The following is a 25,955-nucleotide window of genomic DNA, read 5'->3' on the forward strand; positions in this document are numbered from 1 at the left end:
AAGAAATAAGACACATCAAAAGGAAAAGGCGACAGGTCCTTCTAAACACGGATGATCAAAGCCTTTAGCAACTCACAGCACGGAGCTCCAACTCCTCCAGCTAAGATAACGACCACACGTTTCAGGGGACCCATTTCGCTACGCTTTTCTTTCTTACAGTGAAGCACTGGAACTCAAACTTCAGTCTTTCAAAAAGACACAGAATTCAAGTAAAAGTACGAGGATTACAGTAAGCAAAAAACAAAAGTGGGGAAAAAATCTCTCCTGGAAACTGGATCACAAAACTGGGCTAGTTACCGTTAAGCCTTTAGAGCTACTTCATGCTTTAAGAAAACCCCATATACAGCAAGTCACCTTAACTAGACAGTTAATTATCTACATTATAAAAGACATTAGATTCTAATATATTGTACTAAAGAATTTATGCTGAGTTCCTACAAGTGAAAATATGTCCTAAGATAAAACTTTGAAAACCACATTCCACACCATGTTAATATAAATTACGTGAGAAAGGGTACTTTTAGTCACACACGTTGAAGAAATACTGCCTCTGTTTAAGCAGTATCACTAAAAACACCCTGCATACAACTTTTTGGCCTACATCTACAAGAACAGCAAACCTTCTAAGAACGCATGTCTGACTTTTGCTTTCAATGCTCAGGAAAAGAACTGGTGAAAAGGACTCAGGATCGCCCTGGAAAACCGACAGAGCTACCTCCTAGATGAGCGGGCAGTCCTGCAGGCCTCAGGCCGGGCCCTGGGCGAACATTCCCACCTATCAGGGTGCCAGGCCCCATGGGTCTGGGCGATAACAGGCTGGACACGCATGGAAGGCTCACGGATGTCCTTCGCGATGCAGTGGCCACTGCAGAGAAGCCCTGGGAGCAGAGGATCCCTCAGAATGACATGGTGGCAGGGAAGGCAGGAGACCCAGGGTGTGCTCTTACAAGTCATGTTCAGAACGTCCCAGACAAGTGATCAAACGGACACACACAATCTGGCCATTTCTCTTAATCAGGAACTAAACCCACACCCCGGACCTCACCCAGGTGTGCTGTGACGCGGATGCACATCTCAGGAACTAAAGCCGCACTCCGGCACTCACCCAGGTGTGCTGTGGCGCGGATGCACATCTCAGGAACTAAAGCCGCACCCCGGACCTCACCCAGGTGTGCTGTGGCGCGGATGCACATCTTAGGAACTAAAGCCGCACTTCCACTGTGGCGCGGATGCACATCTCAGGAACTAACGCCGCACTTCGGCCATCTCCCTGGTGTGCTGTGGCGCAGATGCACATCTTAGGAACTAAACCCACACACTGGACTTCACCCAGGTGTGCTGTAGTGCAGATGCACATCCTAGTCAGGAACTAAAGCCGCACTTCTGCTGTGGCGCGGATGCACAGCTCAAGAACAAAACACGCACCTCGTGCGCTGTGGCGCGGATGCACATCTCAGGAACTAAAGCCGCACTTCTGCTGTGGCGCGGATGCACATCTTAGGAACTAAAGCCGCACTCCGCGCTTCAGGTGTGCTGTGGCGCGGATGCACAGCTCTACACTTTCGTAAGGATCACGCACTCTATGGGTTTTATTTGGTGTACTGGCTCGGACCTGCAAAACCCACGCCAGAGACAAAGGCAAGCGGTACTAAGAAGACGCCTCAGATGAAACATTTTTGTAAAATTTCTCATTTTCTGCTTTTCTCATTATGAGACATGTCTAAAGGCTCAAAAGCTGATCTGATGTCAGGAAGAGTTTGTGTTCAATATAGGCGTCCATGGCTCCACCTGCTGACCAAGCCCTCATCCTGCAGGAGCACAGCTGAGGAAACACCAGGCCGGTGAGGGGAAGCTGGATGTCCAGGAGTCCAGTGGACTCGCCCCGACACAGCAACAAAATTAGCACCAAAGAGAGATCTTTTCAAAACTTATTTTTGGATGTACACATAAACAAGATACGCTACTTCATGATAATTTGAGTAAGAAACGAAAGCATAAACGATCTGAATAAGCCTGGCCCGGGCAGGTCTGGTCCAGGTTCACCTCCCGCCCACAGTTCAGGTGAGTGGAAGCATAGACTACAGCTTGGAAGACCCATGTGGGAGAGAGGGCACACGGAATTACACACTCCACCTTACTCCACCCCCACACCTGACTCCAGTAGAAAGACATAAACCCTAGGAAACTGTATTCATAGGTCCACATTAATAAGAACTCCTTCATAACAGTTACTACATTCTTCGTAAGTACAGCTCTCTAAAAACCATTGTTTTACGTATCCACCAGCTGCAAAAATTTACCACAAATTAATCAGAGTTTTTTTTTTCTGAGACAGAGTTTCGCTCTTGTTGCCCAGGCTGGAGTAAAACGGCGCGATCTCGGCTCCTGGGTTCAAGCAATTCTCCTGCCTCAGCCTCCCAAGTAGCTGGGATTACAGGCATGCACCACCACACCTGACTAATTTTGTATTTTTAGTAGAGACAGCGTTTCTCCATGTTGGTCAAGCTGGTCTCAAACTCCCGACCTCAGGTGACCCGCCCATCTCGGCCTCCCAAAGTGCTGGGATTACAGGCGTGAACCACTGCGTCCGGCCTACGCAGATGGTTTAAAGATGCCACCAGCATTCACTACACTTCACAGTCAAATGGCCAAGACCACATGGTTGCAACAGCCTTAGAAGCAAAAACATGCACTTGCAATCAACTCCAGTAATACAAATACAAAAACTTTTCTTTTTACACAAAACAAAAATGAAGTCTTTCAGTTAAATAAGGTAACTGAACAGAGACAACACAGGGCTAGAAGGGTCTTAAATAACACAAGAGGCACCTTGAAGGCACCAGGAGGGACTGCTCTGGAATCACCCCCTAGAGCCAAACCCTCAGCAAACCACCTGGCGTCCTCATGCCTCAGTTTCTCTCCCTGAACTAGGGTGGTGCCAGGGGCTCCAACAGCGCCTGACACAAACCAGCAACTCACCAAGCCCTGGCTCCACTGCATCCTCCTCTGGACAGAATTCTTGGGCCTTTCCATTCTGCCCTCATAGGGGACAGACGCGGCAGGGCACACCAGTCTATACCTGCAACCCCCATATCGGAAGCACATAGGAAGCTGCCCTGCTCTCTAGACACACAACTACCCTCTTCACCCAATTCTCAAAGCTCTAACAGATTTTTGTGCTCCATACAGATGAGCAGAGTCAATGCAGTGAGAGCTGCTGGGTCGTCCCAGCCTGGGGCAGGGAGCTGTGCTAGGATGGTGGCACTCGGCCCTGCAGGTCCCATGGGTGGGGGGGTGGGGGGCACTCAGAAGCCAAAACCAAAGCAACCACAGGGATCACAACCACCAACACCAACGAAGTACAGGTGTCTATGCTCGCTAACACTCAAAACACATAGTGCCAACTAACCAGTGTAGGCAGAATTACAAAGATCCCCTTCTGCAGGACTCAATGTCACAATGAGCTGAGGCCCCGGGCCGAGGAAAGGTCACTGGGGAATTAACATCTGTGGAACAGTGTCGCTTCACTATTTGAAACAGGAGAGCACCTCTGGCAGGCGCCATCTTAACCGCAGGAGTGCTTCAGCACACCAATAGCACAGCAGAGGGGTACTTTAAAGGAAGTCATAACTACAAAAGAGCACCAAGATTCTTTGGTGAAGAATCTTGGATTCTTCACCAAAAAACTCAATGTCCTAAAAAGTAACAAAAAATGGGGGAAGGACCATTCTAGATTAAAAGAAGTCAAAGGATATAATATCTAAATGTGATGAGAGAATCCTGATTAAATCCTAGATCTAAAAAAAGTATCAAAGACATTTTGGGGAGAACTCAGTAAATCTAAATATGGACCAGATAAAGGATGCCATAGAATTTTTACTAATTTTCTTATTTAAACAATGGTACTGTATTAGGAGAACATCCTTATTCTTAGAAAATGCAGGCTGGAGTTTTCCTTTCAAAGGTCTCAGCCAAAGAAAATATACAAGTGTGTGTTACAGAAAGAGGTGTGTATACATCTACAGAGACAGCAGTGCTGCAATACAACAACCGGCGAACCTAGGTGAAGGGTAAGTGGGCGTGTGTTTCAGAGAGAGGTGTGTACACATGTGTAAAGAGAGACAGCAGTGCTGCAATACAACAAGCGAACCTAGGTGATGGGTAAGTGGATGTGTGTGTTACACTTATGTAGAGACAGCAGTGCTGTAATACAACACGCAAACCTAGGTGAGGGGTAGTGGGCGTGTGTGTTACAGACAGCAGTGTGTACACGTGTAAAGAGAGACAGCGGTGCTGCAATACAAGAACAGGCAAACCTAGGTGAAGGGTTAGTGGGCGTGTGTTTCAGAGAGGTGTGTACACGTGTAAGGAGACAGCAGTGCTGCAATACAACAGGCGAACCTAGGTGAAGGGTTTGTGGGTACACTGTACTACTCTGTTAGTTTTTATGTAGGCTTGAAACTTTTCTAAGAAAAAAGCTTAGGAAAGCACTGCAGGCGCAGGAGTGAGACCATCTTGCTCCTCCCACCCACTAGGCCTCCCACTGCCCTTCCAGTGAATTCTCATGAGGAACAGCAGAGCAGCCATGTGGCCCCTCTGCCCCGCCCTGCACAGTGTTGCCAGGTGGCGGGCCCAGGTCCAGCCAGGGCTTTGCTGTGGGGCCCCTCTGCATCTGGTGGACGTCAGGGAGCACCACATCCAAGCTAACATGCATAGGAAGCAGCGCTCCCCGAGCCACAGCATCTTCCTCACCAATGAGCTGGCCTGCAGCGGGGTCAGGCCATGTGGCGGAGCTCATGGGGGCCCAGCTCGGTGCTCACTGCACCCTGATGCAGCAACAGCACGGTGCTGTGTTCAGCCACTGACCGCCGGGAGGTCTGTATTACTGTGGCGATCGCTAATGGAGCTGGCAGAATAAACGCCGACCTGATGTCAGGACGGAGTAGTTTAATGCATGTGATGCCCCCGAACAGACCCAGGCTGACATAAAGATCTCTACGCGTGGTCGTGACTGCTGCCTGCTCCTGTTCCAGTCTCAGAGTCAAGGAATTAGCTTTCCAATCTCAAGCTTCTTTTTGAAAATGCGTCCTGGTCGGGCACGACGGCTCACATCTATAATCCCAGCACTTTGGTAGGCGAGGCGGGCGGATCACCTGAAGTCAGGAGTTTGAGACCAGCCCAGCCAACATGGTGAAACCCCACCTCTACTAAAAATACAAAAATTAACCAGGCGTGGTGGCGGGCACCTGCAATCCCAGCTACTAGGGAGGCTGAGGGAGGAGAATCGCTTGAACCCGGGAGGCAGAGGTTGCAGTAAGCCGAGATTGTGCCACTGCACTCCAGCCGGGGCGACAGAAAGAGACTCTGTCTATTAACAAACAAACAAACAAAAAGTCCTATTTTCCTTTCCAACATCTTACTAACATTTTGAACACTAAATCTAAAACTTAGTGACTCACGTTAAACATATAAAACAGATTTTCATATTTGGAGTTCATTTATAAACCTCTCACTGCACGCTGCTTATCCAGACGTGGAGTGGAAAGCAGCACTGGTGGGAGGTTGGGGGACCATGGAGGAGCGAGGAGTGGCCAGGACAGATCCCACACCCTCTGGCAGCAGACCTGGCAGCAGACCTGCCAGTGGACCACATGGAACATGATGGGGGAACGGGGAGAGGAGGTTAAAAGAGAAGAACCAGGGAACACTCTAGGTAGACAGCCCCCATGAGTGGGCAGGCGGTCTCATCACTGACTGAGCAGGGCCAGACTCGGGGAAGGAGGCGGTCACAGAAAGAACTGATGAGTTCTGTTAAGACCTTACGCTTGAGTTGCCGGAGAGAAACCCAAGCAGAAAGGGACACACTGGATTGAGGGTCTATGTCTGCATGCGCATCTATGTGTGTACCTTCTCCCAGAATATACCACACAGACACGTGTAATAACAAAAACTAGATGGAAAAGACCCAGGAGATGCCCCGTGGGTAGCGGTAACAGCTCCCGCAGCGCCCATGGTGGCGTGGCCAGCCCCTGTGCTCAGCTACAGGCTCTGGCAGCCCTGCTCTTTTCTAACCCTCTCCACCCAACTCCCCCATTCTGTCTTCTTTAAACTTCTCAAGAGAACATCTGAGGGTGCCTTCTGTTAATCTCCTAGATCCTTTGAAATAGCCAAAATGGAGCTAAATGCTTAGAAAAAGAATAGCAGAATTAGAAAGGTAGTCGTTTTTTTGAAAGACAGTAGAGTTGGAAATACTGAAAATTAAGGCTAGAATTAAGTTTTCACGTCAACTCACAGAACTTTTTTCATGACTAAAGACAGATGTCTAAACTACCGCAACTCACTCCGTGTGTCCCTGGAAAACATTCACCGAGTGGATGGAGGGGTCCCTGAAATCCCAGAGGCGGAAAGTCGTGTCACGGGAAGAGGTCACCACGAGCCGCTGGGTAGGGTGTGTGCAGCAGTGCGTCAACTCCTGGTCATGCCCTGTAACCAAGATGGCAAAATACAAGGTCATCATCTGAGGAGCACACTGAGAAAAAAGCTTTTCAACAGCACAAGAACCCAACAAGCCATCTGTCTTAGAATGTGAACCTGACCTAATGGAATCACTCAGCAGCATGTGGGTCACGGTGGGGCAGGTTTTCCCTCAGAAGCTGAAGTCCTTTCAGCCATCCACGTCAAAGGAACAGAAAACCAAGCAGGTGTATAACCCATTTTCTGACCCTAACAGTTAAAAGGTCAGGCAAATTAACAGGCTGAATGTGAGAACCACTTAAATCTTAATTCTTTGCTTAGAATATCTTCTAATGATACTACGCTGTGGGTCCTGACTCAAATACAATCTTTAACGCTCATGCAGGAAATGCACTTACAGACAGATTCGCAGAAGCAACTTCAGTAGGCAGAACCCCAAGATGGCCCCAAGCCACCCCCACCCCGTACATGCCTACCGCGCTTCCCTTCAGTTAGGGCAGAGCCTGTAAATAGGATGAGATTATCTTTCTGGTAATTATGATACATTATAGGCAAAAAGAATTTTGCAGATGTAATTAAGGTCCCTAAATGAGTTGACTTTGAGTTCATCAAAGGGAAGACTGTCCTGGGTGGTCTGGCCTAGCCCTTAAAAAGGATCACAGAAGTTGGAGAGTTCAGAGCAGCAGGGGAGCTCCAGCTGCAGAGGAAAGTGGCTGCTGTGTGGGAAAGGCACGCCCTGTGCAGGGACCCTGGGGCCAGGCACAGCCTCTGCACGCCCAGAGGAGCCCTGGCTGGCCGCCAGCAAGAAGACAGGGCCTCAGACTCCAGCCGCAGGGACGGCCTCCTCCAATGACCAGCAGGCTTGGAAGAGGATCGCAGCCTTGGGGAGGTCCTGCCCAGGCAGCACCCTCACTCAGGTTTTTGAGGCCCCAGGGAGAAGAGCAGCTACCACAGGCCCAAAATTCCTGACCTGGGAAACCATAAGGCCGTCAATTCCTGTCATTTTAAGACACTAAGATTGTGGAAATTTGTTACAGAACAATGGAAAACTAATACAACTACCATATTTCCAATATCTAGATACTACATGCTATAATTTAAAACCCCTGAAGATAAAATAAATTTAGCTACCAACAGTTCTATTATTAATAGAAAGAATCTCCAAAAATTACCACAGAAGAGCCAAGAGGACTGAGACTCATTCTGGTCAAGAAGCAATTGGCAAGGTCAGACACAACCCATGGACATAAACTAACATGCACAGCCAGGAGGCAGCGGACTCAGAGAACCCAGGCACCTGTCAGAGAGTGAACGAGCTCAGACGTCTCCACATCGTACAGGTTTGCCGTCCGGTCCCAGGAGGCAGTCACAGCCTGCTTTCCCCCAACCAGCCAGTCAGCGGCGATGACCACGCCCTGGTGGCTCTTGAGGGATGTCAGCGGGACGCGGATGGTGGGGCAGTCGCTGGACACGTCCCCATCGATGTCGGGCTCATCCTTGTCAGAGCACTCTACTTCATCTTCCCCAGATATCTGCTGCCAAAGGGAAGGCCAGAAAAGAAAGACATTTCCTGGAAATCTTGAGTTTCTTCTGACACAGCTACAAAATAGATGGTTCTCATTAATCTCTTGAGGACATATCCATCACGATGGCCACCACCAGGAGCCCGGTGCTGGCCACTGTGATGAGTATGTCCTCCTCAGATCCATAACTGCTGCCCGTGAACACCCATCAACTCTACAGCCATCTCATACAGAAAAAAAGTGGAATCCACAATGTTGTCAACTGAACTACCATTTATTTCCACGCATCAACAGAATGGCAAATAAAGATTTTCAACATTTAAGTTTTCATCAGTTATTAGTAGAAATGCAATAAAAAACTAACCAAATACAAGTGAAAGTCTAATTTATCACATCGCAAAAAAGAAGCATTTTCATTATCAAATGCCTATTTAAAATATACTTAGAATTCTATTGCTATAGTCATAAAAGTCTATTTTCCTTTGTAACATCAAGCCCCCTGTCAAAGGCCAAGGCTAAAACAAAAACATTACAGCCAGCTCTGTAAGAAAATCTGTGTATTCATCCAACAAATATTTATCAGGGGCTGACAGAGTTGCCAGTCACCACCCCCAGCCCAGGTGCTGCTTACACAGTGCAGAGAGGACAGCGGGCTTCTGACATGCACACATGCAAAACTACGCTCAATCTAGCAGGTAGGAACTCTGGGTTGAAGACCCCTGGTAAAGCTCCTGCCCTCAGAGAACTAGCAAAAGAGAGAGACCACACACACACACACACACACACACACACACACATACAGACACACACGTTAGTATGGGGAGGTATGTCGTATGTACACAAGTACTAGTACTAGAACTGATACAGTTTGGAAATTTGTCCCAGCCCAAATCTCATGCTGAACTGGAATCCCCTGTATTGGAGGTGGGGCCTGGTGGGGGTGTCTGGCTCACGGGGGAGGATTCCTCATAGCCTGGTGCTGACCCCACAACAGGGGGTGAGCTCTCACCAGATCTGGCTGTTTGGATGTGGGGCACCCCCCGCCCCTGCCTTGCTCCTGCTTCCATCACACGATGCCATCTCCGGCTTCGCCTTCTGCTATGAGTGAAAGCTCAAAGCTCCCTGAAGCCCCCCTAGGAGCCAAGCAGATGCTGGTGCCACGCAGATGCCTGTAGAGCCTGCAGAACCAGCCAATTAAACCTCTTTTCTTTATAAATTACCCGGTCTCAGGTATTTTTTTATAGTAATGTTAAGAATGGCCTAACACATCACTAGGGAACGCACGTCACAGGGACGCACAGCAGCAAGGGAAGCCCATCACATGGAGGCATAGCAGCACGGGATTACACATCACAGGGACGCACAGCAGCACGGGAACACGTCACATGGATGCACAGCAGCAGGGGATTACACATCACTGGGAGGCACAGCAGCACGGGAACACGTCACAGGGACGCATAGCAGCACAGGATTACACGTCACAGGGACGCGCAGGACGGGAACGCACGTCACAGGGACGCACAGCAGCACGGGATCGCACGTCACAGGGACGCATGGCAGCACGGGAACGTATGTCACAGGGACGCACGGCAGCACGGGAACGCTTCACGGAGACGCACCGTAGCACCGGAACGCATGTCATGGGGACGCACGGCAGCACGGGAACGCACGTCACGGGGACGCACAGCAGCACGAGAACACGTCACAGGGACGCACATCAACACGGGTTCCCACGTCACAGGGACGCACGGCAGCACGGGAACGCACGTCACAGGGACGCACGGCAGCACGGGAATGCACGTCACAGGGACGCAGGGCAGCATGGGAACGCACGTCACAGGGACGCACAGCAGCACAGGAACACGTATCACAAGGATGCAGAGCAGCACGGGAACACACGTCAACATGGCCACACAGAGTAAGGCGGCAGTAAGTTCTATGAAGTAAAATAAAATAGGACAAGGGGCAGCTGGATGGGGGTGCTATTTTACATATAATTACTGATGAGGGACTCTCTGATGAGGTCGCACGTGAGTCAGATGTGAGGAAAAGAAGGGTTAAGTAAGGCTCGCCCATGCTGAGGAACAGCATTCGGCCATGTGCGGAACAGCTACAGGAGGCAAAGTCCGAGGCGGCACGGGGAACAGCTCGTGTAATCCCGGGAGACTGTGGAAAGGATGCCAGGTTCTATTCCGTGTGATGCAAAATCACCACACAGTTGTGGGCGGGATGTGATGCCAGGTGTGTGCTGTGTGAACAAACTGCGGAGGGAACGGTGGAAGGGGCTGCTGGGGCAGAACTGTGGACCTAAATTTCTGTGCTGAAGTCCTCACCCCAGGACCTCAGAATGTGGCTGTTTGGAGAAAGGGGCTTTAAAGAGGTGATTAAGATAAAATGAGACCCGGAGAGTGGACCCTATTCCAATAGGACTGACGTCCTTGTAAGAAGAGATGAGAACACAGACATTCCCAGAGGGATAAAGGACCCAGGAGAAGACCCATCTATGAGCCATGGAAAGAGGCCTCAGGAGGAACCAGCCCTGCTCACACCCTCATCTCGGGTTTCCAGCCTCTGGCACTGTGGGAACACGGATCTGTTGTTTAGAAGCCACCCTGCCCCTGGCACGTTGTTATGGCAGCCCCAGAAAACAACGGAGGAGACGGACAGGAGATGAGAGAAGTGCCCATAAGATAGGGTGGCCTGGAGTAGGGTGGGAAGAAAGAACTGAAGCGCCCTCTGCTGCAGAAGTGGCTGACAGGGTGATTTCCACAGGCAGTAAGAGAACAATACAGGTGTTTAGACCGTGGAAAGGTGTTTGGTCTAAAGCACTGGGTGACAGACAGGGACGTTTCCTGAAACGGGTGGCACAAGGAAAGGAACACCCAGAAACAGCAAGTTCAGGGTGGCACGCGCAGCTCAGTCGGGACAGGGGGCCCCAGGCTCACAAGGCTGGCAGAGGCCCCCAGACAGGCTGCAGCAGGGAAGCAGTCGGGACGTCACCTTGAAGGCCGGGGGTGACCGGTGGACAGCACTGCACGCAGCTGGGAAAAAGGCTCCAGAGGGAGCACAGCAAAGAGCCAGGAGCAGCCACAGGGTAAACCCCTCAAAGGATAAAAAGAAGGCCGACGAAGTTAAACGAATAACTCAGTGTAACTTAACTCGCATGCGACAGTCATTCTGTTGGTCTAAATCTGTTTCCACTATGCCACCCAAACGCTTATCAACACTGTGGATGTCAAGCAAAACTCGCAGATGCAAATTTTAAAACATAAGACATCTGTCCAAAAGCTATAATGATTCAAGATGAATACAGATTTTAACAGATTAGAGTTTGTGTTAAAATTTAAAATGGAAACTGCTAAGCAAATCAGAGTCAAGACGGGCTGGCAAAAGCTTCAGAAAACAAAACTGCTTTCCACCTAAGGAGCCTCATTTCATCCAGCAGTGCTGGAAGGAACCTCCCACGCCGTTTCTGCAGATACCTGGCCATCCACAGGCTGCACTGCCTCCTCTTTATTAGGGAGGGCCCAACACAACTCTGTGTGCAGTGCTCCCAGGACAGCTCAAGTCACGGCACATCACAGAGATTCATCTTTAACTCAGAGCCCCCAACACCAGCCCCAAATCTTGAGGTGGCAACTATCAACATGAGAAGTGCACTCACTCAACACAAGCAAAGTAGTAAAGAAGAAAATAAAATTAAGTGAACATTCTAAGTGAACTATTAGGTGTTTTTAATGTAAGTACTGTACATGAATCTTCCCTCTGACAAAATTGATGTCTTTCTTATTTTATTTGGAAAACAATCCATACATTAACTCCTTTGAATTTCCTGAGCATCAATGCTCACCCTCCTCACCTCTCCACCATGCCCACCATCAGCACACATTTTGAATTTTCTGAGCATCAATGCTCACCCTCCTCACCTCTCCACCACGCCCGCCATCAGCGCACATTTCACTTGTTTCATCACTAAATGTGCGTGTTAGTGGACAGTGTTATGCGCTACATAATGAATAGTCTGTCAATTCCACAAAGAGAACAAAACTGTGTTAATACATAATACATTCAGTTAAAAATGAACTATTAGAACCTTTATTAGGACTAAAGAAAACTCATTTATCACTGTAATTTATTAACTGCTTAACTATCTCCACATAGAACAGTTTAGAATGTTCACAAAGCAGAAAAGTCAAGGAATATTTCAAGATGAAAATATCAAAACTAGATTACTCTCATCCTTGCAACAATCACACCCCAATACAAAATGAAACTTCTAGACGTGTACATCATCTACGCTGTCTGCCGGGCGCTGTTCCCACCTGTTCAGGTGCACAGTGAGGGCTGAGCATGCGGGAAGACCACGCCACTAACGTTTAGCCTGTCATTGAAACTAGGGAGATAACTGCACTCAGAGAAACATTCAGGCCTCTTTGTGATCATAAACATAGGGTGCTGGGCTACCACAGACAGCGCAAGGCAAACAGTAAGTGAAGAATTGTATGAATTTATGGTATAAATACATGAATTCATTCTTCTCAATACACAACATCTTTTGTTATCTATGTTTAAATTTGAACCACAGAAAATTGATGTCATACAAGCCATTAGCTGATGTGATGATAAAAGTCCATGAAAGATACACCAGATGTCTAATATTAAACAGACAAAACAGTAAGAAACAGGATCCAAACATAAACTGTGAGAGAGTGGATGATAAAACGTTTACTATCTGGAGAAAGGAAGACTGGAGCAGATGCATGCATACAGAGGTAAAGGAGCATCTTTCTAGGTGCTTTCTCAGTCAGCGCAGGCCACCAAAACATAAGACTACAGGCCAAGAGGCTTCAACAACAGAAATTAGTTATTTTCCAGTTCTGGAGACTCTAAGTCCATGACGAAGGCATCAACCAGTGCAGCTTCTGGTGAGGCCCCTCTTCCGGTGTGTGGCACTGCCATCCTGCAGCATGCCCACAGGGGCTCTTCTATTAATATTAGCATAGAGAGGCTGGGCACGGTGGCTCACACCTGTAATCCCAGCACTTTGGGAGGCCAAGGAGGGCGGATCATGAGGTCAAGAGATCGAGACCATCTGACCAACATGGTGAAACTCCGTCTCTACTAAAAATACAAAAATCAGCTGGGTGTGGTGGCACACACCTGTAGGCCCGGCTGCTCGGGAGGCTGAGGGAGGAGAATCCCTTGAACCCGGGAAGCAGAAGTTGCAGTGAGCCAAGATCACGCCACTGCACTCCAGCCTGGGCAACAGAGCGAGACTCCATCTCAAAAAAAAACAAAAACAAACAAATGGAGAAATGGGGAGAGGGGAGACAGAGAGCATGCGCGCACATGGGCAACCATAAGGGTGAGTGTCTGATGTCTCTTCTGACACACTCATCCCATGGGATCAGGGCAGCCCCTCCACTACCTCATTTTGCTTTAACCTCTTCCTTAGAGGCCCCATCTCCAAATACAGCCACACTGGGGGTTAGGGCTTCAACACAGATTTCTGGGGGACAGAGACATTCAGTTGAGAACATCCTGTCCCTGGCCTCCTCCAAATTCATGTCCTTCTTGCATGGCAAAAACAGTCGTCCCATCCCAACAGCCCCAGAAGTCTTATTCCAGCATCAGCGCTAAGGTGTGAAGTCCCAAGTCTCAACAAAACATCACCTGAATCAGGAATGGGTGGGACTCAGGGTGCGATTCGCCCACCCTGAAGTTGAGCTCCCCTCCAGCCGTAAACCACGGAACCCAAACAAGTTAAGCGTTCCCAAAATACAACAGTAGGGCAGGCACGGGACCGACGTTCCCTTTCCAAAAGAGAGAAAGAGGCAACAGGGAAAGGGTGGCGGGGTCCAAGCAAGTCCAAAATCCCACAAGGCAAACTCCATGAGCTCTTCAGGCTCCAGAGAGCCCCTCTTGGGCTGGATGGGCCACCCTCCGAGTATGCTGGGGCAGTACAGTGAATTCCTCTCTGAGCCTTCACCCGAGTCATCTTCAATGTCCGTATTTCTACCAACAAGCCCTTCACAGTCATGGAGGCCTTCTCCAGCAGGTACCTGAACACGCCTGCAGCATCTACCCATTCCCAGCTCCAAAGCCATGTCCACATTATCAGGCATTTCTTTAGCAGCCCCCCACTTTGTGGTACTAAAATCGGTCTTAGTTTGCTCTGGCTGCCATAACAAAATACCACAGACTGGGTGATTTATAAAAAACAGAACATTTTCTCACAGTTCTGGAGGCTGGAAGTCCAAGATCAAGCCAATTCAGGTTCTGGTGCGGGCTCGTCCTTACAGACGGCCACCCTCTGGCTCTGCCCTTACATGACACAGAGAGTGGCAGAGAGATTGAGAACACAGGCGAGCTCTCCACCGTCTCCTCTTATAAGGACCTCACACAATCTCACTGAACCTTAATTACTTCCTTAGAGGCCCCCTCTCCAAATTCGACCATACAGGGGGTGAGGGCTTCAATGCTGAACTTGGGGGGACACAAACATTCGGTCCATGACAGATACTATAAATGGATTCTCAGATTCGCAGACATCAGCATCCTACACACTTGCAGGTAAGGAAAGGTGCTTACACTAGTGTCAGCGACAGGCTGGGGTGTCGGCAGCTGCACCGCGTATCTCCAGATATGAGCAGTCTGATCTCCAGAAGCTGAAGAGAGAAATCGGGGAAAATTACCCAAGGCACAGACCATGGTAAAATGCGCTCTTCACCGCCACTCTGGCTGAGCAGCAGCAGTCAGACTTTCTGGCTTAGTGACCACTTAGTGAGATGAATGTACTTTTTACTTAAATAACTCTTTTCTGAGACTGCATAATGCTATTGAGAATAGAGTACATGTCCAAAATTCAGGAAATAACGATCACTTAAAAAACTATTTCACCTTTCATTCTAGCATAGGAAGTCCTGGAAGTTCAGAGAAAATGTACAAATAGTAGATTTTCCTCTCCATCTATCTAACCTCTAAGAAATCCTATTATATCAGAACTCAGAGCTGCGATCAACTCTGAGATGTTCGGGAAAGCGACACTCATCTCCATCCATTCAACACGGATGTGGCCTTTCAATGGGCCAGGCACCTATCAGCACTCCTTACGTGTGCAGCTCCCGTCCCGCTGTTTTCAGCAGCCAGTTTGCGAAGAAACGCTTTTATTGAGGATTGGAAAGACAACAGGACAGCACCGTGGGGCACAGAACAGGCCTCGGACACCAGCACGGCCACATCTCACCCACACACAGGGGCAGGCTGGCTTCCATCTTCTCTTCACTGCCACCCAACTTCCCTAAAGGAGCTGCTCTGAGCTGACACAGCACGTTTCATGCAAATAAATGTACTGCCCGGACTTGCAACTCCTCCTCAAATCAACATCATGCCCAATCCCAGTCTAACTCTCCCCTCTCCATGCCCGTTACCTCACGTTTCCCAGTCTAACCCTCCTCTCTATCCCATTACCTGTTTCCCAGTCTAACCCTCCTCTCTATCCCATTACCTCATGTTTCCCAGTCTAACCTTCCTCTCTCCATGCTCGTTACCTCACGTTTCCCATCTAACTCTCCCCTCTCCATGCCCATTACCTCACGTTTCTCAGTCTAACTCTCCTCTCTATCCCCATTACCTCACGTTTCCCATCTAACTCTCCTCTCCATACCTGCTACCTCACATTTCCTGGTGTAACTCTCCTCTCTATCCCCATTACCTCACATTTCCTAGTCTAACTATCCCCTCTCTATGCTCATGACCTCATGTTTCCAAGTCTGTGTCAGTTCCTGGATGTGTCTGGTTCCACCCTCTTTTCGAGCCCTTTGGTTTGAATCTGAACACATCTAACTGCCACCAGTCTCCTTGCCCCCCTTCCAATCATCCCACAAACTGCCAACTTCGTAAGGTGTAAACTCCTTGTCTGCTTTAGTCTTCACACACATATGAAGGTGAAAGTCAGCTATGTGGTCTGGGTCTGCTCAAAATGACTCTCAGTCTAACCCTCCCACCACATTTCTCTCTCACATAAAAACTCCGACCAAACCGCGTGACTCGCTGCATCCCACACACTGGAAGTACTCGTCACTGGGGCTCCTTCTTAAACAACTCCACCTGTGTGAAGCTGCCAGTCATCTCAACCTTGGTGTTCTATCCCTGGGTCAGCACAATCTGGCCCATAGGCGAAACCCAGGCAGCTGCCCACTTTTGTGAATAAAGTTGCTGGACAAAACCATGTCCACTCATCAGTGCACTGTCTGCTGCTTTTATGCTGCAAAAGCAGAACTCAGTACTGGCGACAGAGCCTGAATGTCCCACAAAGATGAAAATATTCACTGCTTATTCCTTTACAGAAAAAGTGCCAAGGACCTCTGGTCTACAGAAAGCCTACACACATCCTTCGAGATCATCACCAATGTCCCTGGGTTATCACGGGGATCTGTGGGGGTCTGACAATCTCACAGGAAAAGTCCTCAGTACTGTAAGGCTACCCTCCAAAAGCAACCAAGGAAGGCACGTTTTTAAAACTACTCTGAAAATATGGCAAATCCAAGCTACCACAGGTTAGGTAAATTACCCAGAAAGAAATAAAAATGCTGACTCTGGCAACTTGCCGTGTCTCTGTGCTACCTTTCTCACTTCTTCGTATCAGATGCATACAATCTAAGGGAACACAACGGTAATCACAGGGCCTCGAAGAGCTCCATCTACAGGAACCACACGGGGAACAACAAACATGCTGATGCTATAGAGAAAGGCTTCAAGAAGACCATGAAGCCATCTTCATCTCACAATAAAACCAACTGCTTATCCACTACTATCTCTAGAAAGTACTGCTCAATGTATTTTCCTTTATCCATTTCTCATTTAATCCATAAAATGTCTACTAAAGATTAACTTTCATAAAAGCCATGGATTATTCTGCTAGAATAAGGAATATTTATAGTTGTTTTAAGACCATCTATCATTTTGTTCAATAAAGAAAAAAATCAACATACCAGTGAGAGCCAACTGCTCTGAGGGATGAAATTTGATAGAATTTACTGCAAAATAAAAATATGATAAAAACAGGTTTAAAGTGACAAAAACATGTTATCAACATTTATTAGCTATAGCGTGTATTTCAAAGTCAACATTAAAAGAACGATGAGTTCAATATCAGATCCTCCACTCAGTTAAACTATACATAAATGTGTGAATTAGAACAGAGGCACAATAAAAACAACTAAGGTATGAACCATGAAATCACCCCAGTTTAGGACCCAGGAAAAGGATATTCATCATCTAGTTCTTTTTATAGACAAGGATGTCATTTTCAGCTAAAAATAAATCAGGATTAAAAAAAGAAAACATAATTATGACAACAGGTGAAGACAAAGTATAGTGTGGCAGACACCATTTGTTACCACAAGCCCCACCCCACCCACCTTCCTTCCCAGCCTAAGGACCCCAGTCTGTTCTGTGACTAGTAGAGAACCCAGGCCCCAGAAAGTATAACCTCTGCCAGCCTCAGAGAATGAATCCGGACTGGGTTATGCAGGTTATGATGTCCTCCCACTCTCCTTACAAAAGGGGTATTTGGCAGAGGTCTTTGTGTGTGTGTGTGTGTGTGTGTGTGTGAGACAGAGACAGAATTTCACTCTGGTGGCCTAGGCTGGAGTGCAGTGGCGCGATCTCAGCTCACTACAGCTTTGACCTTCGAGACTCAGGTGATCCTCCCACCTTAGCCTCCCAAGTAGCTGGGACCACAAGAATGTATCACCATACCTGGCTAGTTTGGGGTTTCTTTGTATTTTTAGTAGAGACGGGGTCTTTTGTGTTTTTAGTAGAAACAGAGTCTTGCCATGTTGTCCAGGCTGGTCTCAAACTCCTGCCCGCCTCAGCCTCCAAAAGTGCTGGGATTACAGGTGTGAGCCACTGCGCCCAGCCAGAGGTCTGAGGAAGCTACCATTTTCTTGAAGAAGGAGCGTGAGACCCTGGCACTTCACCTTCCCCCTTGCTCCTGTCTTGAATGTAGACAGAATAGCTTGACATGTGGTCAGCAAGACCACAAGCACGCACATAAATGTCAGCACTGAACACAGAGCCCAGCTCCATAGGTCTGACCTCGTCTGGAGCCCACACTGCCCACCTGGGATCTTCCCGAAGCAAACGACAGGGATTGGGATGGGGTGAGCTACGTCAGTCAGCACCAGTCAGCAGAGCAAAGAGCTGACTCATGTCACTGTGGGGACACCAACCCTTATTTCCATCCCTTGTAAAGAAAATGCACGTCCCTAATATACAACATACAGGAAATTTTACCAAATCTGAAAAGGTGATCTCCTTAACAAAATGTTGCTAGCTATACCATTAGAATTATATTTTTCTAAGTAACTAAATGAAAAATGCTAGAAGATAGTCTCATTATTAATATTAAAATACAGACAACTGTGGCAAAAGCTGGTGGAAACTGTGTACACTTACAAGCAATAAACTTAAGCACTCAATGGAGCTAAAACCAAATTATCACTAGAACCACTAGTAAATAGTATTAACGCTTCCAATTTCGATGAGAAATTTTGGTAAGATCGATGATCAATTTTCACTTTATTATGCCTATCCCAACCTTCAGCTAATCACAAATGAAGGTGGGCCACCGTGAGGAGTGGGTGGAAGACACCGCGCCACAGAAGGAGGCGGAGGGCAGGCACATGGTGACAGGAGACGTGGAGGCAGCTTCTTCACAGCACTGCTCACACAGGCATAATAATGGGAAAAGTGACCCCAGATCTTACAAAATCGGCACAGAATAACGTTGGGGTGAGGATGGAAGCCACGCCTGGTGTAATGGGGCCCTTGAGAGAGCTCAATCACCCCCAGTCACCTTCCACAGTGGACGGTCAACAGGCAGGCTGGAGCAAGAAGGCCGGGGCAGCACTGTGAGCCATGATTCAAAGGTGTGCAGCAGAACCCGTGAGCACCTGACCCAATCCACAGCAGCCATGAGGGGAGCAGAAACGGGGGTGCCAGTCACAGCTACCCTTATCCAGTGTCAAAGACACTGGCTCTTTCCATCACGTGCACATTTAACTGTCATAAAATTTAAGCTGCAATCTAAAGAGAGAAGAACAAAGGGGACAACAACCTCTGCCACCAGCATCACCTCTGCCTCTGAGAGGCGCAGACACAGCAAAACTGGGACCCTCACTGGTTTTCCCCTCCTGGGGGACAGAGCGGGGAGTCTGTTGCTGGGCATTTTGCTCAGAGGACCCAAGAGGAAAGAGGCAGAGTGTGATTCAGGGTCAAACCACCTCCTTGTAGAGTTGTACTGATTCAACTCCCACCAGCCCACCACTCCCTTTAGTTAGGTCAACTTACAGAGCAAAACATCCCAGGCCGCGCACAGTGGCTCACGCCTGTAATCCCAGCACTTTGGGAGACTGAGGCGGGCGGATCGCCTGAGGTCAGAAGTTCAAGACCAGCCTGGCCAACATGGTGAAACCCCATCTCTACTAAAAATACAAAACTTAGCTGGGCGTGGTGCCTGTAGTCCCAGCTACTCGGGAGGCTGAAGCAGGAGAATCATTTGAACCGGGGATGCGGAAGTTGCGGTGAGCTGAGATCCCACTGCCGTACTCCAGCCTGGCGACACAGCGAGACTCTGTCTCAAAAAATAAATTAATTAAAAATAAATTTAAAAAAAATACAAAATGTAGCCAGGCATGGTGGCGGGCACCTGTAATCCCAGCCACTCAGGAGGCTGAAGCAGGAGAATCATTTCAACATGGGAGGCAGAGGTTGCAGTGAACGGAGATCACACCACTGCACTCCAGCCTGGGTGACAGAGTGAGACTCCATCTCAAAAAGAAACAAAAAATCCCCTAGTGGAAAAACGCAAACATAAGTCCCCAGGAGGAAGAGGAGAGACACACGCAACATGACAGCGTGCCAGAAACACAGGCGTCTTCTCCCCTCTCTGACACCTCTCTAAATGCAGGAGGCATCCTGAAAGAAACAGGCACAGACCCACAAAGAAAGAACTAAAGAGACGATGAGAGAAGAAACAGACACCAAATACTGGAGGCCAGAAGAGCAGATGGTGACGGTGAGTGGGTGAACACAGGAAGGTCAAATTAACCTGCGTGAAGAATGGAAAGCCAACAAAAAAACAAGCCAGGTACAAGAACAGGAAGAGACTTCTTCCCGCTGGGACAAGGCAGCCTCTACGGATCCACTCAAACCCCGACTGAGATTAATTATAAAAGCTGCAGATAAACAGCAAAAAATAAACAAAAGGCTTTAAGTCATCATGGAAGCCCAGAGGCCCCAGAGGGAAGCACTGGAGGCCCCTACCTGATGCACTCCCTCAAGGCACAGAGATCAGCCGGAGAGAGGGTGCAGTCCAGAGCTGAGGGGCTGCGACAGGAGCTGAGGCCGGATCCCTCAGGAGAGGCAGCCCAGAAGGAGCAGGCCAGCTGCTCGCCTCCCCAGGCACTGACAGCACCCAAACTGGGCATGAGGGCAGACACCAAGCAGAAAGCAGCCTCTGAGAGCTAACGCAGAGAGTACCGGCAGATGAAACTAAAGCTCGGGGCCTGTGAAGGCACATCCTTGAAGGACAACTCCCTTAGAACAAGGGAGAGCGAGAAGAACAGCAGAGCCCCTAAAGCCTGAAACCCACTGGCCACCAACCCTTAAGTCAATCAAGGCTTGCCATCCACTCTATCTGCTGGCCAGGGAAAAATTAAATCCTCTCTAGAGAACAGAAATGACTACGTGTGTATGTACTCGCCTGTGTGTGGATGCAGGCATACCCTGTTTTATTACCCTTCACTTGATTGTGCTTTGAAGGTATTGGATTTTTTACAAATTGAGGGTTTGTGGCAACCCTGCGTCGAAGACCTAATTGCCACCATTTTCCCAACAGCACGTGTTCACGTCATGTCTCTGTAACACATGTTGGTAATTCTTGCAATATTTCAAACTTTTTCATTTTTTTTTAAATTTACTTTTGCCAGCACCTTGACCTTGGATTTTTGCATAATTATTGTATCTGTTAATAGTGACCTGTGATCTCTGATGATACCACTGTCATTTTGGGGGGGGGCACAAACCACACCCACATAAGACCACAAACTTACTCAATAAATGTTGTGGGAGTTACGACTGCTCCACCAACCAGCCTTTCTCTCATCTCTCCCTCTGCTCGGGCCTCTCTACTCCCTGAGACAAAACAATACTAAAACTACGCCAATTCATAACCCTACAATGGCCTCTAAGTATTCCAACGAAAGGAAGAGTTGCACATCGCTCCCTTTAAATCAAAAGCTATAAATGATCAAGCTTAGTGAGGAAGGCAAGTCAAAAGCTGAGACAGGCTGAAAGCTGGGCATCTTGCACCAGACAGCCAAGTTCTGAATGCAAAGGAAAAGTTCTTGAAGGAAAGTAAAAGCACTATTCCAGTGAACACACAAATGATAAGCACGCCGACACACAGGAAGTTGGAGTGGTTGGGATTGATTAAACCACAACATTCCCTTTTGCCGAAGCCTAATCCAGAGCAGGGCCCTGGCTCTCTTCAATTCCATGAGGGATGAGAGAGGTGATAGAGCTGCGGAAGAAAAGCTGGAAGCTGGCAGAGTTGTTTATGACGTTTAAGATGCCGTCTGCACAACATAAAAGTACAAGGTGAAGCAGCAAGTGCTGACGGAGAAGCTGCAAGTTCTCCAGAAGATCCAGCTGAGCTCACTGGTGAAGATGGTTACTCTAAACAACAGGTTTTGAATGCAAACAAACAGCCTTATATTGGAAGAATATGCCGTCTAGTACTTTCATAGCTAGAGAGGAGACATCCATGCCTTTGAAACGTCAAGGGACAGGCTGACTGTTGTTAGGGGCGAAAGTGACTGGTGACTTTCAGCTGAAGTCAATGCTCACTTGCCATTCCAAAAATCCTAGGGCCCTTAAGAATCATGCTACATCTCCTCTACCTGTCCTCCATAAATGGAACAACAAAGCATGGATGACAGCACATCTGATGACAGCACATCTGATGACAGCATTGTTGACTGAGTATTTTAAGCCTACCATTGAGACCTACAACTTTCAAAATACAACTAGCTCATTGACAATGCACCTGCTCACCCAAGAGCTCTGATGGAGATGTACAAGATGAATGTTATTTCATGCCTGCTAACACAACATCCATTCTGCAGCCCAGGGATCGAGGAGTCATTTCGACTTTCAAGTCTTAAGTTTTTAGCCTATGCATATATATTTAATTTTTTTAACGTTTTTGAAGAGGAAATTTGAATGAGGAAACAATACAGCACTTGTTCCTGTAACAGCGTTTTGCTCTACATTTGAGCACCGATCACACACACATCAGGCACTGCTAGAAAACTGTAGATGACACTGTGGCACCCCAGCCAGTCTGTGGGATGCCAGGGGAGGAAGATAGGTAAGAAAGCAGCATGGAGGCGGGCATCTAACACGGGAAAGGTGCCAGCCTGTCTACATGCTAAGAGGAAAAGTCCAGGGCAAGAAAGAGAAGACACGGTGACAGCAGGAATGGCTGAAGGAGAGGAGGTCCTATGAAAGGGGAGGGGAGGGGTCCATAGCTCATCAGGGCCCTGGGGATGGGCAAACAGGTGCGCAGAGCCACGGGCACCACCCACACCTGTCCCTCTGTGCACACAGGTGATGCCACCTCTCAGCCTGGCAGCGTGGAGGGTGTGAGGGAGGGCGAGTGAGCAGGTGAAGAGGGCACTGCGGGGGAAGGAACCACATACCACGTGCGAGAGGAAACAGAAACGAAAGCTGGTCAGGAAACTGGTACACACACAGCTCTAAGTGAAAAGGCAGAAAAGAGCTACGTGGACAGCATTAACTACGTGGACAGCATTAACTACAGGCACGCAAGCACATTCATGGAGTATCCTTTATTGAATACATCCAAGTTATCACTACATCAAAAGTAAGTCTCTAAAACAGACACTTTGTGATAAATAATGCACACATTTCAGTTACAAAATTTCCTACATATGGTTTATATAAAACATTAAATAAAATGTAGACTAAGACGATACGTACATTGTTTAGGGAGTTAAGCTTTTCCCTGTTATTAAGCCCGTACAAGCTCAAGACACAGAGTTGTCCCAGTCTCTGAACAAACCACACTGTCCCTTGGCAACCGAAACGGTAAAGCTTCCTACGAAGTTGCAGCTGGCTTTACCGTGCACGATTTTAAAAACACACTGGAGGAGGCAATGGCCTCTGGCTACGGCACTCCTTAGGCAGTGCTTACCTGAGCCCACGTGGCCTGCGTACTTGACTAGGCACTTCCCTGTCTCTATGCTCCACAGCAAAGCCGTGTGATCTGCAAGATGGAAATGAAGAAGTCGGAACTTAGCTATCATCAGTTTACGGTTTTTCAAATGAAAGAATAAGACAAATACTCTAACAATGGGAAGTTACACTACCACTGATATGTCTTGTACCTTTGATTCTATTACTCTGTACACTTCAACTGATCAGAGAAAACATTTCCCAAATGGGAAAAGCTGTGACCTGCCACGAAGTCAGCTAATGGACAACCAGAGACTCGATTTCCTACTTTACTATCAGGCTGGCTGCATCATGCTGGAAAATTACAGACAGAGGTCATTTCCATCACAGTTTCATTATTTTATTAAAGTATTAAAATGTTCCAGAACATCCAGCGTTCAAATTCAAACGGCATCCAAATCCAGTTATGACTGTTGAGATAAGCATTTCTTTAGGATATTCGGGCCTTTCTCCTATAGCCATTACTTTTTAAAGTAGATTTAATGGAAAAATCTGAGAAATAAGCGCCAATTAGCCAAATGAAATTTCTGAAATATCAGAAAGGACCCTTCTATTCTTTTTTTTAAACTATGATTTCCAAAGAATCCAAGGCACTCATCCATGAAAACAGTTTCAAAGAGAAGCAAGAACTTTCTTCGCTATTCAAGTGGTTTATCACGTTCACTTCTGCCTCTAACAAGCAGAGTCCAGTGACTGATCAACGTCTCACAAGCTGGGACGGCATTTTCAATGAGCACCGTTTTTAATATGAACAATTTTTATCTGAAGGGGTATTATACCACCTTAGACAGCTTTCATAAAATATCTTTTTTTGAGAAAACAAAGGGTCGCTTTCCACACTCTGCCCCTGTGACTCTGTGGGCAAACTCCGGCTGGGGGAGGCCATCAGCCTCCACTGCTGGCTACGTGCCCATGTAGTGTTCACTTTCAGTGAGTACCACAGCACTGCCCCTCAGCTGTACTCCACTTGTGGAAAAAAAGTCAAATACATCTACCAATCAGAAACACACTTGGCTGTGGATAAGAAAAAGAGGGCCAGGCACGGTGGCTCACGCCTGTAATCCCAACGCTTTGGGAGGACAAGGCAGGCAGATCACAAGGTCATGAGATTGAGACCATCCTGGCTAACACGGTGAAACCCCACTTCTACTAAAAATACAAAAAAAAAAAAAAAAAAAAAATTAGCCAGGCGTGGTGGCAGGCACCTGTAGTCCCAGCTACTTGGGCGACTGAGGCAGGAGATTTGCTTGAACCTGGGAGGCGGAGGAGGTTGCAGTGAGCCGAGATCGCGCCACTGCACTCCAGCCTGGGCGACAGAGCAAGACTCCATCTCAAAAAAAAAAGAAAACGAATAATTGGAATAGTGATTCCTCAACACATTTAAGTTAAATCAATTCCAAACAAATATTTCTTTCCTCAGATACTTGGTTCACTATGAGTTGCAACGCCCTACCCACGGGGACCTGGAAAAGACGGTGCAGAAGCACATCTATCCACGGGACCACAGAATGCAGGGTGCAGCCGGACACCCACCCACAGGACCACAGAATGCAGGGTGCAGATGCACATCTATCCATGGGACCACAGAATGCAGGGTGCAGCCGGACACCCTCCCACGAGACCACGGAATGCAGGGTGCAGCCAGACACCCTCTCACAAGACCACAGAATGCAGGACTGCGGGCCGCAGCACTAAGCATCACCAAGGGCTAATGTGTTGGTTCCAGTGACTCCTCCAGGACACTTTTGCATCTAGGGTTCCTCTGTCACAGAAAAGTGAACATCCGTCACTCAGGCATCAGGCACAGACATGCTTCCGCAGACTGGCCAGGTCTGTGTGCAACTCACCGGCCGACGCAGTCCCGAGCACCACTGGCTGTGTCCTGGCCACGCTGACATCCCAGATGCCGTCCCGGTGGCCGATGTACTCCTTCACGAGCTGGCAGGCAGCTCGCGATGTCGTGGTCTTAAAGCTGGAGACAATCTGAAACCGAGATGAGAAGTCTCATGAAGCAATTTACTGAAGTAAATTTTTCTAAGTCAAGAAAGAGAAAATGAAAAAGACATCCTGGAAAATGTACAAATCACTGACTAAGACAGTTAAAGCATCAAGGAACACAGCGCAAGTGTGAGCTGAAACACCCTGTGTGGAAAGGCTGGCGGTTCAGCTCATATCACAGAGAACGCGTACAGCTCTCACAGCGACCTGTGGAGGCTCCCCCACCTCAGTCTGACAGCCAGTCATGGAAGGTCTCACTGCAGAAGGGTAGATTTAGGTGTTTCAGGTCACTCTCCCCGAAACCCAAACCATCAGACAAAATCTCCAAATTCTTAAAAAAACAAATCATTAGCTAGCCACTCAGACACGAAAAAGTCAGGAAGGACATCACAAACCCTTAACTGTAGCTAATGACACCGATTGCTGTACATGTTCACATTTTGCTGTTTTTGAGAATTTACACCAACCACATATCATCAAGTGGAAAAAAGCCCGTGGTGGGGAGGAATCAAAAGGTGACACTAACAGGTGTGCCGGTTTGTCCGAGACTGGGCGCTTGCTCAGAGCAGGCACCGGCTATGAGGATGCAGAGCAGCGTGGCCGTGGGCCCCTGGCCTTTCGGACATGCTCAGTCCA

General features: G+C 48.1%; 1 protein-coding gene across 11 annotated transcripts in view; it reads right to left on the minus strand.

Annotated features, from left to right (window-relative positions):
- The window catches only part of WDR37 (WD repeat domain 37), a 75,769-nt gene that overhangs the window by 19,654 nt on the left and 30,160 nt on the right, over positions 1-25,955 (minus strand). For 9 of the 11 annotated variants that reach the window (XM_023192477.2, XM_023192472.2, XM_023192474.2 and 6 more), the window contains 6 exons: positions 25,169-25,304; positions 23,281-23,352; positions 16,991-17,035; positions 14,589-14,665; positions 7,772-8,009; positions 6,342-6,483 (listed from right to left, as the gene is read on the minus strand). In XM_023192477.2, the coding sequence (XP_023048245.1) occupies positions 6,342-6,483; positions 7,772-8,009; positions 14,589-14,665; positions 16,991-17,035; positions 23,281-23,352; positions 25,169-25,304 (710 nt within the window). The remainder of the gene's footprint in view (positions 1-6,341; positions 6,484-7,771; positions 8,010-14,588; positions 14,666-16,990; positions 17,036-23,280; positions 23,353-25,168; positions 25,305-25,955) is intronic. The other 2 variants (XM_023192479.2, XM_023192478.1) reach the window with 1 other exon arrangement.

The sequence above is a fragment of the Piliocolobus tephrosceles genome, chromosome 9, assembly GCF_002776525.5.
Source record: "Piliocolobus tephrosceles isolate RC106 chromosome 9, ASM277652v3, whole genome shotgun sequence".
In the NCBI taxonomy this organism is placed as follows: Eukaryota; Metazoa; Chordata; class Mammalia; order Primates; family Cercopithecidae; genus Piliocolobus; species Piliocolobus tephrosceles.